Source organism: Ursus maritimus, unplaced genomic scaffold (assembly GCF_017311325.1).
Source record: "Ursus maritimus isolate PB19 unplaced genomic scaffold, ASM1731132v1 scaffold_21, whole genome shotgun sequence".
Lineage (NCBI taxonomy): Eukaryota > Metazoa > Chordata > Mammalia > Carnivora > Ursidae > Ursus > Ursus maritimus.
The window spans coordinates 49,613,873-49,628,702 of NW_024424564.1; the positions used below are offsets into that span (position 1 = coordinate 49,613,873).

Genomic DNA, 14,830 nt, shown 5'->3' on the forward strand with positions numbered 1-14,830 from the left:
CAGAGACTTGGAGTTACCCCCCGCCCCAGGCGTCTGGAGTGGTGGGACCAGAGAGAGCCAAAGCCCAGGTTATCCGGGAGCTAGAGCCAGAGAGTGATGACCACGGAGCCCGAGGTGCCCTATCTCTCACTCCCCTGACTTAGAGCAGGGCTGGCAGGGACCCGGTCTGCCCCTCCGTGGGCGGCCGTGCTGGGTCCCAGCCCATCCCTTCCCCGGGCAGATCTGCTTTGACAGTAAGCCCCGGATCATCAGCAAAGGCACCAAGGACTCCCCGTCTGTCTGCTCCAACCTGGCTGCCAAGCACAGCTTCTACAACAACAAGTGAGTGGGACCCACGGCCTGAGCCTGGGAACAGGGGCCCACAGAGAGCCGGGGTACTCTAGATGCCTGGGGAGCCACAGACGCCGGGGGGCGGACCCAGGGTGTCAAGGCGAGGGGCGGAATGTAGGGCTCAGATCCAGCATCTACCTGGAAAGGATGGAATCACATTTATCGAGATCTGTATTCCAAGCTTTTTCTTGGGTATTTTAACGATCTCCACGGTCCCGTAAGGAGAAGTTACAGTCTCTTTTGTACCGATGGGCTTAGAAGTAGCTCACTCAACATCTACGTGGCCACGCCTCTGACTTCCATCTGGCGCCCTCCACTATCATGTCATCGGCGTCAGACAATGAGTGGGAGGGCCTGGGTCAGGCCTGGCCCCCACCTTTGCTCCCTCTGACCCCCATGCCCCCGCATGGATGTTAGAGCCCAGGCCCTGGGTCAGACAAACCTGGGTCCACATCCAGCCTGGTCAATGCCTGTTTCATGTCTTGTGGCCCTTGGTTTCCCTGCCTGTGAAGTTGACAATGATCCCAGTCTCCCAGGGTTTCCGCGAGCATAATTAAAATCCTGTCCCACAAATCTGATATATTTGACTTGTGTTTTATCCTACCTACCAGACCATTCCTTCTGTAGCTCAGGAGAGCACCCCTTCCCCCCAGCGGCTCAAAATACCCTGTCATCTTTGTGCTCTCGCTGCAGGTCTGTGGGTTCCATATTTTCCTTACTCCCCTCCAAATCTAGCTGGATTGCAGAATTATGGGTTTTGGTTTTTTTGGTTTTTTTTTTTTTTCAAGATTTACTTATTTATTTCAGAGGGAGGGAGGGAGTATGAGCAGGAAGGGCAAAGGGAGAGAGAATCTCAAGCAGACTCCATGCTGAATGCGGAGCCCCACACCCAGGCTCAATCCCACGACCCCGAGATCACAATCTGCAGAGTTAAGTTTATGATTAGGAAATACGAACTAAAAACGACAACAAATAGTAAAATAAAATAAAATAAAATTGCCGTCCCAGAGGAGGTGCTCGATTATTATTATGGATGCAGGAGCAGCCCTGGAGCATCAAGATGGGAAACCTCCTTCTCCCACCCACGCGCACCCCCTTCTCCCAGCCTCCTAGCAGGTGCCCTCCTGCTGGCAGCACCACCTTTGAGCTGGCCCTGGATTGAGGCCAGGGGAGGAGCCTACAGCTGGGACGGCCTAAGTGTAGGACCCCCACCTCTTGCCTACTGTGCTCTCTTGTTCTAGAAGCGTCTTGATAGGGCAGGAACACTGAGGGCGAAGCCCCTCCCCTCAGGCTGGCGCAGTACCAGGGATAGCAGCCCCGGCGGGAATGGTGGGGAAGGGGAGGGGGCCCACAGACTACATCGCGCCCCGTCCTCTGCCCGCCAGGTGCCTGGTGCACATCGTCCGCTCCACCTCCCTCAAGTACTCCAAGATCCGCCAGTTCCAGGAGCATTTCCAGTTCGACGTGTGCCGCCACGAGGTGCGCTATGGCTGCCTGCGGGAAGACAGCTGCCACTTCGCCCACAGCTTCATCGAGCTCAAAGTCTGGCTGCTGCAGCAGTACTCAGGTGAGGGGGCGGGGTGGGGGGGGCGGGGGATGCGGGATTGGCTGAGGGCAGATGGGCCAGTCCGCGGCAGGTGGCAGAGGGAGTTCAGGGCGGCGGGTGGGGGGGGCTCTGCAGGAGCCCCTGCCCCCTAGACATCACGGAGGACACAAAGGCTCTGCTCTCAGGAAGCTTCCAGGCTTAACATGTCCTGGGTTTATTCCTAGCCAGGCACTGCCAGGGGAACACACGGGGAAAAGGGAGAGGGGGCAGAGCCGGGCTGCCTGGTTGGTCACCAGCAGGTCACTTCCCCTCGCTGAGCCTCCATTTGCCCACCTGTGAACTGGTGATCATAATCTCCATCTCAGGGCGCCTGGGTGGCTCAGTCGGTTAAGTGTCTGCCTTCGGCTCAGGTCATGATCCCAGGACCCTGGGATCGAGTCCCCCATCTGATGCCCTGCTCAGCAGGGAGTCTGCTTCTCCCTCTGCCCCTCCTCCCTGCTTGTTCTCCCTTTCTGTCTCTCAAAAATAAATTTAAAAAATCTTTAAAAAAAAAAAACTCCACCTCAGAGCTGAGGAGATTAAAAGATACTTACTCGTTCATCTAATAGGGTGACGAGTACACCTGCCGTGTGTCAGGTCCCAAGCAAGAACTACTCGAGGTCCTTGCTCTCTGAGAACATCTGAGATCTATAAGCAAGGGCAATACAGACAGTGTAGCAAGTAGGTAATCTGTTCTAGGACACACGTTTCCCTCACTGCGTATCGTGATGTAATTTAGCAGCATTGTTTTGGATGTAACATAAAATACTGGTGCATCTAACAATTGATGTCTTAGAGTTGGTGAAATAGGGTTATGTAACTTCAGACATGCTCAGTGCTGAGAGGAAAGTAAGGCAGAGCAATAGGATGGGGAGGGACTCAGGCAGGGGCATTTGGGATAAGATGGTCAGGGAGGGCCTCTGTGAGGACGTGGCATTTGAGCAAGGAAGGATAGGGAGAGCATGCCAGGCAGAGGGAAGAGCAAGGCTGGAGGCCCTGAGGCGGGAGCAAGCTTGGTACAGAAACACTGTCCGTGAGAGTGGAGCAGCTTAGTGCATGGTGGGAAGGGGGCCTGAGAGGTTGGTAGAGACCCGAGTGTGTAGAAGTCTCTAGGTCATACGTAGAGTCAGGATCGTTCTAAATATAATGTGCAAGATCTGGAGGGTTTAAGTGGGTGGAGGTATACGATCTGATCAATATTTTTTAAAACTATCTCTGGCTACTGGGTGGAGGATAGAGGGGTGAGGGCGGACAGAGGGGGACCAGGGAAGGTGTGGCTCCAGCCAGGGTGATAGTGGCGGGGTTGGAAGGAGTGATCAGATTCTGGGGATATGTTGATGGTGAAGCCAACAGGAGTGGTTGATGGACCAGCTGTGAAGTATGAGACAAAGGATGGCATCAAGGTCACCTGCAAGGTTTTTGACCAGAGTAACTGGAAGGATGGGGTTGCTGTGTTCTCAGAAGGGGAGGCTGTAGGAGGACCAGGTTTGGGGGGCTCCCATCAGGGCTCAGTGTGGGACGTGGGGAGCTGCCTCTTGGACTGCAAGTGGAGATGTCGAGTGGGCAGCCGGATGTGGAAGTCTGGAAGTTCACAGGAGAGGTCTGGGCTGGCGATCTGTATTTGGGAATCCTCAGCAAGAAAATGGGTGTCAACACAGTGCCTGGCCCAGAGTAAGCCCCCAGTGACAAGCGGTCACCGTGGAGCAGTATCCACAGGACAAGGTCGAAAAGAAATCATCCTGCGAAAGGGCCTGGAGGAGATGGGAGAGGCTTTAAGCTGTACCTCAGAGGGTGGGTTCCGTAGTCAGTCAGATTGGGAAGGTCTGGGCCACCAGGTTCGGGTGTCTGCCCCTTTGCGGACCTGCAGTAAAGAACAGCGGCCCCTCAGTGAGCTAGTGAGCCAGGAGAGGCCAGGCCCAGAGCCCTAAGAACAGTGGGCTAGAGGCTGCCAAGCAGGAGTCAGGCCTGAGACCCCACTGAGGGAGGTGGGGGTCAAGAAGGGTGCTGAGCAGCTGGGGGGACCCTGGCATGAAGGCAGGGGAGTCACTGTGCCATGCTGCAGGGCCAACACCTTTCTCCTGCATTTCCCCCACTCTTGGCTGCATTTGATTCTCCTGTCCCCCATGAGGGCTTGGAGCAGGTCCTCCATTCCCAGCTGCAGGTGAACAAACAGGCCGAGAGAGGATGAGTGCTTCCCCTGCTCCCCATGTCTTTCTGTGGTAGGGCCTGACTGGGGACTGGGGCTCCTTCGCCTGGGCCTGGGTGGCTCCCTGCAGATCTCCCACCTCCCTCCTCGCTGAGCTCCTTCATGGACGCCCGTGTCTGGTCCCGCCCTCCACAGGCATGACCCACGAAGACATCGTCCAGGAATCCAAGAAGTACTGGCAGCAGATGGAGGCCCATGCAGGGAAGGCCAGCAGCGGCTTGGTGAGGCCCTCGATCGGTGTTGGGGGTGGGATCGGGTCCCCGAGGCCCATTCCCCATCCCTTTAACGGAACCTAATTTCAGACTTACCAGAAAATTATCAGAATAGTACGAAGAATTAGTGTATACCCGTTTCTGGATTCCCTAGTTAGTAACTATTTTACCACATTCCACACTCACTTCGTCCTGTGTGTGTGTGTGTGTGTGTGTGTGTGTGTGGACATCCACACATAGACATTTGTATACAATTATATACGTATCTTCTTCTGAACCATTTGAGAGTAAGTAGTAGACATGATGCCTCATCACCCCTAAATACTTCAGTATCTGTTTCCTAAAAATAAGGACACTGTCTTACAAATAACCACAAGACAATTATCAGCATCACAGAACTAACATTGGTGTAATTTTTCAGATTATGGTGTCCTATTTTTTTTTTTTTCTTTTAAAGATTTTATTTATTTATTTGACAGAGAGAGACAGCCAGCGAGAGAGGGAACACAGCAGGGGGAGTGGGAGAGGAAGAAGCAGGCTCCCAGCGGAGGAGACTGATGTGGGGCTCGATCCCAGAACGCTGGGATCACGCCCTGAGCCGAAGGCAGACGCTTAACCGCTGTGCCACCCAGGCGCCCCAGATTATGGTGTCCTATTATTTAGTTTTTGTGACTCGTCCCTAAATCCCAAGGGACGCTGCATTCATGTGTTGTCTAGTCTCTCTCTCTCTCTCTCTTTTTTAAAGATTTTATTTATTTATTTGAGAAAGAGAGAGGGACAGAGAGAGCACAAGTGGGGAGGAGAGGCAGAGGGAGAAGGAGAAGCAGAGTCCCCGCTGAGCAGGGAGCCCGACTCGGGACTCGATCCCAGGACCCTGAGATCATGACCTGAGCCGAAGGCAGAGGCTTTACCAACTGAGCCGCCCTGGCGCCCCTGTCTAGTCTCTTTTAATCTAGAGCAGACCCTAGTCTTTCTTGTCTTGCATGATGCTGGTGGTGTTGCGGAGCAGTTGTCCTGTGAAAGGCCCATCATCCGTTTGGGATTGTCTGATGGTTCCTCAAATCCCAGAGGGGATGTTACGTTCTCGGCTCACTCGTCAGGAGGCTCATCATCTCGATGTGTCCCTTTACTGGTGATCACTTGGTTAAAGGCACCTCCACTACAAATGTTTCTCTCCTGTGAAGTTACGTTTTTCCCCCTTTGTAATGAATAAGTATCTTCTAGGGAGGGTCCTTGAGACCGTGTACATATCCTGGTGCTCCTCCCCACTGACCGTGTCATCTCCCATCTCTCCTGATCCTCACCCTGCTCCTGGAGAAGTGAGCTGTGGCATTGTAGCGTGTGCAGATGGGGAAACTGAGTCTCAGAGCATGCTAGAGACTAACCCAGGGGCACACTTACTGGAGTAAATGCCTGGTTCTCTGACATCTTGTCCAGAGCTCGCTCTGCTCCCCCACACCCGGCACCATTCCTGCCACTCCTGAGGATTCCTCACCCATAAAATGGGGATCGTAATCCTGTCTGCCATCTCCCAGGGTGGGCATGAGGGTCACAGAAGCTGACTAGGCTGCAGCTTGCTGAGTTCCTGCTCTGCACTGGGCCCCGTGCCTTCCCCAGTCCTCATATCCTCCCCAAGAGGTAGGGACCATTGTGGCCCTGGGTGACCGCGGGGACAGAGGGGTGGTCTCAGGCCCAAGAGATAGGGTGAGGTGAGGCCTCCGTGCCATCCACACATGAGGGACGACCCCCTCCCCAGGCCCACCTACTGGTCGCTTTGGGAGAAGGCTGGGTCCCTGGCCCCTCCTGAGGCCGGCATGGGTGTGGCAGTGAGCCAGGGAGCAGGGCAGGCTGGCCCACAGGGCTGCCTGATCCCCTTGGGACTTCCCCTCTCTCTCCCTAGCCCATCTTTCTGCTACTTTTTCTTTCTCTCCCCGCTTCCTGATTGCTCCCCTCCCTGTCCCTTCCTGTGCTGTCCTCTTCTCCCTGCCCCCTCTCTGCCATGTGGTTTGTTTTTTGTTCCTGGCCAGGATCCCGGCTGGAAGGCAGTGAGGGGCTTGGGTTGGACCTGCAGTGTTATCTTCTAAGAGAACTCGGAGTCCTCACCACCTCCTACCCCTTCTTCCTCCTCAGGGCTACCGCCAGGGTCCCCAGGTGCCATGACACCTCCTCTTGCTGCCAGAGCCCCCCCACCCCCCCAGCCCACCCAAGATGTCACCCTTGGGCCTGGCTCAGGAACAGGGCTACTGTGCCCGGCCTGGCCACGACCAGGGCCTGAGGCGTCCTGCTTGTCTGCCGTCTGAGGGCGGGGCCGGCGCCACCGTGAGGCCGAGGATGAGGTGCCAGGGTCGAAGCTGCTCGGGCGCAGTGCCCATGGCAACGCAGCTGTGCCATCCCACAGAGAGGCACGAGCACCCGCCTCTCACCAGCTTCCTGTCCTCGGGCCACTTACCCAAGGGTGGATTAGTGACCTCTCTGAGCCTCCGCTTCTATCCAGTCAAGTGGGAATGAACCCATCTACCCCCCAGGGCTGCAGCAAGGGGTTGGTGAAAAGGGAAGTTCAGTGAACCGGCATGGCTGTTCATGAGAGCCGTCCCCACATACCTCACCTGTGAAATGGGTCCCCTCAGGCTTCTGTGAGAATCCAGTAGAACACCTGGAAATCAGGAGTGATGTGGAGAACCTCCTGCCCGCTCTAGCACAGGCCGTGCCCCAGTTACAAAGGTCTGCTTTTACCTTGTCACTGAGGTGATGTGGGGGTCATCCTGGGGCCGAGCCAAGCTGCGAGTCATCCAGCACCGGGCCAGGCGTCAGTGAACACACGTGGACAGAACCCCTTCCTCTCAAGGACAGGCCCTGAGCTAGGTAGTGACAAGCACATAGGGTACTCCCATGGTGGGGGACAGCCTGGAGGAGAGAGAGCCGCTGGAGGGGTGACCCCACGTCTGAGGCTCCAGGGAGGACAGGGAGACTCTAGGTAACAGGAGAGTCAGTAGGTTAGCCAACACAGCTGGGTGAGGGGGTTGAAAGTGGCAGAAGACAAGGGTGCGTGGGCATGTTTCCCACCTTTCATCCCCCCCCCCATCCCAGGGTGCAGAAGAGCAGGCCCTCCTGCCTGCAAAGGAAAGGCTAGAGCAGAGAATGGGGAATGAACACGGTGGGCCCTTCAGGAGTCCGGGGCCGCCCAGAAGCCTGTGCCACCACCCAAGGCAGGCTTCCCACCTGGGCCCTGCTGTCCACCAGGCCCAGCCCTCATAACGAGCTGGGTTTCTCAGGTACTGTGGGAGCTCCTAGAATGGGCAGCTGCCACCTAGGAGAGCGCGAGCGAAGGCTTCCTAAAGGCGGTGGTGCTCAAGCTGAGTTTGGAAAGTTTCCAGAATCAGCCTGATGAATTACAGAGGAAGGGCATTCCAGGCAGAGGGAACAGCATGTGCAAAAGCATGCCATGCTCAGGGACATGCCAGCAGCTCCAAAGAGCAGACCACTGGGGACTAGCCAGACAAGGCGGAGAGTAGCTGATTGGGAATCGGGAGCCCCGTCCCAGGCCTGGCTCCCACACTGAGAGGCCAGGGGCCCTAGAGTTATTTCCCTCTGGGAAGCGGTAATGGGCTCACTCATTCTAGGGCTGTAACACTCATGCACGCCACCTGCATGACAGACCCCAGGCCTCAGCTCTAATGCCTTTGGATTCACCAGCCTCTTTCCCCAACAGGGCGCTCCTCGGACGCATGGACCCAGCACCTTCGACCTGCAGATGAAGTTTGTGTGTGGCCAGTGCTGGAGGAACGGGCAGGTGGTAGAGCCTGACAAAGACCTCAAGTACTGCAGTGCCAAGGCCCGGCACTGGTGAGCCAGGCGCCAGGCGGGGACGGGCTGGGGGGGCCCACCCGAGCAGCACGAATAAGGAGGCCGGGGCGCTCTGTGGACATCACACAGCCAAGGCCCTGCCCCGGGCTGCCCCCAACAAGCCCCTCCTCTGTCCTACAGCTGGACCAAGGAGCGGCGGGTCCTTCTGGTGATGTCAAAGGCCAAGAGGAAATGGGTGTCGGTGAGGCCCCTGCCTTCCATTCGCAACTTCCCACAGCAATACGATGTGAGCGCCGGGAATGGGGTGCAGGGTGGTGGTGGGAGCTCAGATGTGGGGGCTGAGGGGCCCCAAGCTGGTGCTATACCAGAATCCGGTGGGACTCAGCCGGCTCTCCCCATGCCCACCCTGCAGCTCTGCATCCACGCGCAGAGCGGCCGCAAGTGCCAGTACGTGGGGAACTGCTCCTTTGCACACAGCCCGGAGGAGAGGGACATGTGGACCTTCATGAAAGAGAACAAGAGTGAGTGCAAGGGCAGGCCCAGTGACCCTGCATTGCCAGACACCGCCACCCATCAGCAGGCCCAAGAGCTCCTGCTCCCTCTCCCTCTGCCACCCCAGACCGTACCCTCTCTGCGTCCTCCGTTGCTGACCAACAGCCTGACAGCAAGGCCTGGGGTGCCCCCAGCTCCCAAGTCTGGGGTTGGGGGGAGGGGGAGGGGGCAGAATGGAGGGAGGATCCTCTCCCACCGAGCACCCTGTCCTCTCCTTCCTATCAGTCCTGGACATGCAGCAGACCTATGACATGTGGCTGAAGAAACACAACCCAGGGAAGCCAGGGGAAGGGACCCCAATCAGTTCTCGGGAAGGAGAGAAGCAGATCCAGATGCCCACGGACTACGCTGACATCATGGTAACGGCCTCGCACATGCTCGGCCCGGGTCTGAGCCTGCTCTGGGAGGGCGTGGGGGGGGCCCGGCCTCCCCCGGGGGGACGGTCCGGGCCGAAGGGTGAGGAATGGGCACCCATGGCGGCTGTGCCCCCAGATGGGCTACCACTGCTGGCTCTGCGGCAAAAACAGCAACAGCAAGAAGCAGTGGCAGCAGCACATCCAGTCCGAGAAGCACAAGGAGAAGGTCTTCACGTCCGACAGCGACGCCAGCGGCTGGGCCTACCGCTTCCCCATGGGCGAGTTCCGGCTCTGCGACAGGTGCTCCCGGGGAGGCCGGGGCCGTGGGGTGGGCACGGTGGGACCCGGTGGGCAGCAGGGTGGGCGCCAGCCCTGGCTCCCCTTGGCCTGGAGTAGCATGCAGAGGGGGGTGTCCTCAAGCAGCTGCTCCTGAATGTGACGAGCATGGGGGCAGGGCGGGGTGGGATGGGGTGGGCTCAGAACTGCCAGACCCCCGCCTGCAGCCCTGTGGCAGGTCCTAGAGAAGGCTGGGATGTGCCAACTTTCACCCGGACTGAGGCCGCCGGGGGAAAGGCTGGGGGGAGGTTAAGCGGCCGGCCCCAGGTCCGCAGCCCGTGGTGCAAAGGGCACCGGGGCTTGGGCAGTGAGCCTCCTGCTGCCCACAGGCTCCAGAAGGGCAAGGCCTGCCCAGATGGGGACAAGTGCCGCTGCGCTCACGGGCAGGAGGAGCTCACTGAGTGGCTGGACCGGCGTGAAGTGCTGAAGCAGAAGCTGGCCAAGGCCCGTAAGGATATGCTTCTGTGCCCACGGGATGACGACTTTGGCAAATACAACTTCCTGCTGCAAGAGGATGGGAGTGCCGCTGGTGCCACCCCAGAAGCCCCTGTGGCCGCCGCTGTCACTGGGGAGTAGGGCCAGCTCTGGGCCTCGGGTGAAGTCCTAGGGTCGGGCGGGGGTGGGGACAGAGGGCCTGATAGGAGGGCCAGGGCAGGCCAGGGCTGGGGGTGGGGGGCCGCCCTCCTCAGGCAGCCCCCGGCCCCCTGGGGCCCTGTCCATCCTCTCTGCCCCCACCACCTGTGTGCATACCCAGGTGCACGTGCTGCAGCCCGAAGCGGTCCCAGGGTCCTCATCCTGCTGGAACCCTGGGCAGATACCCCCCACCCCCCGGCTCTCCTGGTTGGGGAGGGAGGGGCCTGACTGACCCCTCCAGCTTCAGCCTACAGCTTTAACTTCTGTCTGGTCCTAAAGGGGGCCCAGAGCTCAGGGCTGGGGAGCCTGGGGTCCCCACTTGAATCTTCAGCGGGATTCCTTTCCATGCCTCACCCTCACCCTCCCCCACCCTCCCCCACCTCCCCCAAGGGGCAGATCAGGACACAACAGAGGGCTGGAGGCCCCAATTAGCTTTAAAATGCAGCCCCAGGATGGAGCTGGGAACACAGTCCTGGTCGCTCGCCCACTGGGGCCTCAGTTTCCCCTCTGGTTGGCAGAGTGGGAGGGGCTGGGCTTGATGATCTCTGGAGCCTCTCCAGTCAGGCCACCAGCCCAGCCCTCTTCCTTGTGGGCCACTGAATATAGACTGTAGGTGCTCAGAGTCCTTAGAGATGACTCAGCCCAAATGCCCTTATTGCAGAGAGGGAGACTAAGGCCTGGAAGGGATGGGTGACCTGCCCAGGGTCTCCAGCCCAAGGCACAAAGTAGAGCCAGGAGGCAAACTAGTCAAAAGGCTAAGGGCCAGTTGTCTGCCGGAGCCTCCGGGCTCTTAGCAGGAATATGACAGTCTCTGAATCGGTATGCATTGGGGTCCCAGGCAGTGCCCCCTGTGGGCTGAGGAAGGGAGGCTCAGGGGGTTGGTCGTGTCAGCACTCTGTAGAGGGACTTCCCCTCCTGAGGGTGGTTATGGGGAGTGTAGCAGCATGTTACTGCCCATGCCCACTTCAGGTGGTGGTAACGGGCAGGGCACCCATGGGCTCGCTTCTGCAGGATGAACTGGAAGGAAGGGGAAGGGTGGGGGTCAGGGAATATGGAGAGAAGGGAGATGACGCTGGGCACCAGGGGCCATTCTAGGATCGGACACAGCCCCTCTTTCTTGGGGACCCAGCATGGCCCTCTCCCCCTTCTCCCCAGACCTAGACGTACAGTTGCGCCTGTCTGTCCTAGCCCTCCCTGACTCCCGGCCCTGCCAGCTGCCTGGCACCTCAGCCGACCCCCAGCCCCTGCCCCCAGCCGCCAAGCCCTCTCCCATCCCTCTCGTCTGACCTGTCTGCGTGCACCCCCTCCTCTCCATCCCACCCCCTGTGGGCAGACCCAGCCTCCCCTGGTTCCCGAGACATTCCAGAATGTCCCACGTGGTTGGCACAAGGAGTGGGGCCCCCCGGAAGGAACCAGGGACCACAGCTGAAGTTGGGGGTGGGGGTGAGACAGAGAGAATGGAATCCCCCTCATTTCTCCTCATGCAAGGATCGATAGTGAGCGATGATTTGATTCTGGGCACCCCGGGCACAGAGAACACTGTTCCTCTTGCCGTCACTGCCCAGCCTTCCCCAGTAATTATGGCATGCACCCTTTCCTCTCCCTGCCCCCTTCCCCCAGCAGGCCGGCACCGTGGTGCTGGTGGCATGACTGGAGGGGAGGAGAGACCACACCCAAGGTGGGGGCCGTGGCTGTGAATGTCGATGACACTTGTTTTCCCTGATCCGTGGTGTTGCAGTCTGTCGTCACCAGCCTCGTTTTTAGTGTGTATATATGTCGCCCCCGTGATGCATATATACACAGGTATTAAATATATCGCTCTATATAATATTATATATGTGTGTGGTATCCAAGGAATCACTTCTAATGAGGGCTAAAGATAAAGAATTTGGCCAGAAAATGCAGCCATCCTGGTGTAATTAAGAGGGATTTTTCAGATGCAGGGACTTGGAGCCGCGGGTTGGAGGTGGTTTGGCAGCAGGGGCAGGAGTGGCCCTGCCTGGGCCCAGTTTCCAGACCACTCCGGCCTCACCGGGAGAGAGCAGTGGTGCTCCAGGAAAGAAAATGCTTGGTGTTTGTCTCCCACCCAGAATAGGATTAGAGTCCAGATTTTTCTTCTTCAACCTGTTATCTGTCCAGGGGCCCTTGGAATCTGGGGCTCCCTGGCCTGGCCAGAGCTGGGTCCCCCAGAGTTGGGAAGAGAGCAAGAGGCAGGGGGCGGGGGGACAGGAGTCCTCTTTGAATGATGAGGGTGATTATTTCAGTCACGACCCCGACTGGGAGGCTTGGAGAGTTGAATCAGGGGCCTATGCCCACTGCCAGCAGGCAGAGACAAGACTTCGAACGTGGTGGGGGGGGCAGGTGCCCCCGATGTGCGTGTCCCTTTGGGGTGGGGGAAAGAGGGATGCTGCATTTCTCAGCTGGGCAGTAATCAATTTAATGGTCCTTTTAAAATGTCTGTGTATTAAAAATTTAAGAATACCACACTTTAATATTAAATATTCATAAGGTCTAGTATCTTGATAATAATGTAGATGTTTTAATAACAATTTTTGTCCTTCTTTAAATAAAATGAAAGAAACTTGATTCTTTTAGCCTTTGTCCTAGAAAATAAACGTGTGTGCTTTGACCTCTTTCCCCAAGGTGTCGCTCCTGTTCCTCCCTGTCTGGCACTTGTGCCTGGGGGCCTGGGCTGCTCTGTACCCGTGGGGCAGAGCTGCCGGCTGCTGGGCATGCCTAAAGGCGGACATTCCAAGGGGTGAGGGGCAGAAGGTCTGTGTCCCTGTGTAAACAGGGCAACCCAGCTGACCCCAGCTCCAGCAGCACCTCGGCTGGCGGGGACAGGCTGTACTGTGTACAAGTGGGCCCAGCAGCCACCCTTCGCCTGCTGCAGCCTGCCCACTCACAGCCCTCCGCATGGGGCTGTCCAGAGGTGCCCGCACCTCCCTGCTTCAATCAAGGGCACTGTCTTGAGTTCCAGAGGGCTGGCTCTGTGCCCTTTCTGGGTGTGGCTTTTCCAGAAAAGTAAGGGGCCATGCCATGCTTCGGGATAGGATTCTGGCTGCACCCTGGACTCGTCTGGGCCCAGAATTCTCATCTTTAGAAGGAGAGAGTATATTAGATTGGGAATTCTCGATCGGGGAAGCCCATATCTGCTGGGGTGAGAGGTACTTTTCCAGATCTCTTGCATCATGCGTGTTGCAGGCGATGGAGGGGAATCCTGATGGGAGGGGCTGCGTGTGTTCAGGAGCGAGCTCTCCCCGGACGGCTTGCAACTGCAGTGTGGAGTGGCACCAGGAACAGGGGTCCAAGGCCTATGAATTCTCCACGGGCGGAGTCATCTGGGCCAGATATGCGCAGGGGCTCGGGTGCTTGATAAATGACCAGAAGAGCAAGAGAAACCACCAACTTGACTGAGCACCTTCCGTGCATCAGGCACTGGATACGGCGTGTCTGTGCTCTACGACAACCCGAACGTCTGACGTCCACCTCTTCCATTCAGCAGAGGCTCCGAGGACCCTCAGAAAGGAGACAATGAAACAAGGACCACTGGGAACTGAGTGACTGGTAAAGGTCTCTTCAGCACTGATGCTCTGGGGTTCTCGGCACCCCTGGCAGCACCGTGAAAAACCAGAGCGGCATGGCAAGGTACCACTCCCAAAGGAAAAATGCAGACCCGTCCTCAGGCTGGAGAGATCGTGAACCTGCATCCGGACCTCCCTTGAAGTCAGAAAAATCAAGGAAAGTAAGATAAGCAGGACCTCAGTGGACCTGGTGGACGAAATTCTTAAATTCTCTACATTCACCTAAATTCTTTTCTGGTCCTTCAGCTCAGGTTGCTAAACAGTCACTGAGCACCCACGCCACCTCAGGTCCTGGGGACACGGTTACTGAAGAAACGTGGCTTCCCTTGGCCGTGGGAGAGTGTAGGAATGCAGGGCAGGCACAGTGGCGGGGGGGTACTCCAGGTGCCAGATCCAGGGAGGGCTTCCTGAAGGAGGTGAAACTGGACTAGACGCTTAGAAAGATTGTATCACTGTCTGCAATGTGCACTTACTGTCCTGCATCTTTCTTTTTCTATTGTATTTCACATGTGCGTCTCTAAGCCCTGAGGCAAGCTAGGTATTTACGGTCAGTGGCCGACACTTCGTCCCTCAAGGGGCCAGAGCTGGCTTGAGCAGCCTCCAGTTAGTGAGCACATGTCCGTTTCTGGTCGTCACTCCTGTGGGAAGGGCCGCAGTGAGCACGCCACCACCATGGGGCCCCAGCAGGCTCCTCCCTGCGTCTGGGGAAGCTGCTTCTGAGGGCCACCTGGGCAGGTTGGGTGGCTGTCAGGGACCTGCAGGTGGGTGGGGGGAAGCTCTGCACCTCTCTAGAGAAAACCCTTGAGGGCTCTGCCAGAAACTGGGTCCACATAATACCCCCCACCGGGGAGCCATCTGCAGCCAGCGTCAGACCTAGGAGCCAGGAAACGCAAGAAGTGCAGACAGTCCCAACATGGCCGCCTTGAGGCCCCTTCCAAATATCTCCAGGTTTCTATGCGGCCTCCCCTCTCCCTATCTCTTGCCACTTGACCCAGCAACCCGCTGATGCGGCTCCTGTGTGACCATAGGTGACACTGCCAGCTGGACACCCCAGGTGCAGAGTAGGGGTGCCACGTGGACTGACTTGCATGAAAATCCCCTAAGGGTAGGGACCTGCCTGGCCGGGTTTGGTACTTAACTTTGAATCCCTCACAAGGTCTAAGCTGGTGCCAGGTACACACTAAGCACGCACTTACGGTCTTAGACGCTTAGTTCATTTGTACAATGAAAGG

General features: G+C 57.6%; 1 protein-coding gene across 4 annotated transcripts in view; it reads left to right on the forward strand.

The window, feature by feature from the left end:
* The window catches only part of ZC3H7B (zinc finger CCCH-type containing 7B), a 56,617-nt gene extending 43,967 nt beyond the window's left edge, over positions 1 to 12,650 (forward strand). For all 4 annotated transcript variants that reach the window (XM_040637592.1, XM_040637594.1, XM_040637593.1 and 1 more), the window contains 9 exons: positions 221 to 321; positions 1,716 to 1,897; positions 4,257 to 4,342; positions 8,043 to 8,176; positions 8,318 to 8,423; positions 8,550 to 8,658; positions 8,915 to 9,048; positions 9,182 to 9,345; positions 9,711 to 12,650. In XM_040637592.1, coding sequence (XP_040493526.1) covers positions 221 to 321; positions 1,716 to 1,897; positions 4,257 to 4,342; positions 8,043 to 8,176; positions 8,318 to 8,423; positions 8,550 to 8,658; positions 8,915 to 9,048; positions 9,182 to 9,345; positions 9,711 to 9,957 — 1,263 coding nt within the window. In that variant the 3' untranslated portion in view covers positions 9,958 to 12,650. The remainder of the gene's footprint in view (positions 1 to 220; positions 322 to 1,715; positions 1,898 to 4,256; positions 4,343 to 8,042; positions 8,177 to 8,317; positions 8,424 to 8,549; positions 8,659 to 8,914; positions 9,049 to 9,181; positions 9,346 to 9,710) is intronic.
* Positions 12,651 to 14,830: the final 2,180 nt, after the last annotated feature.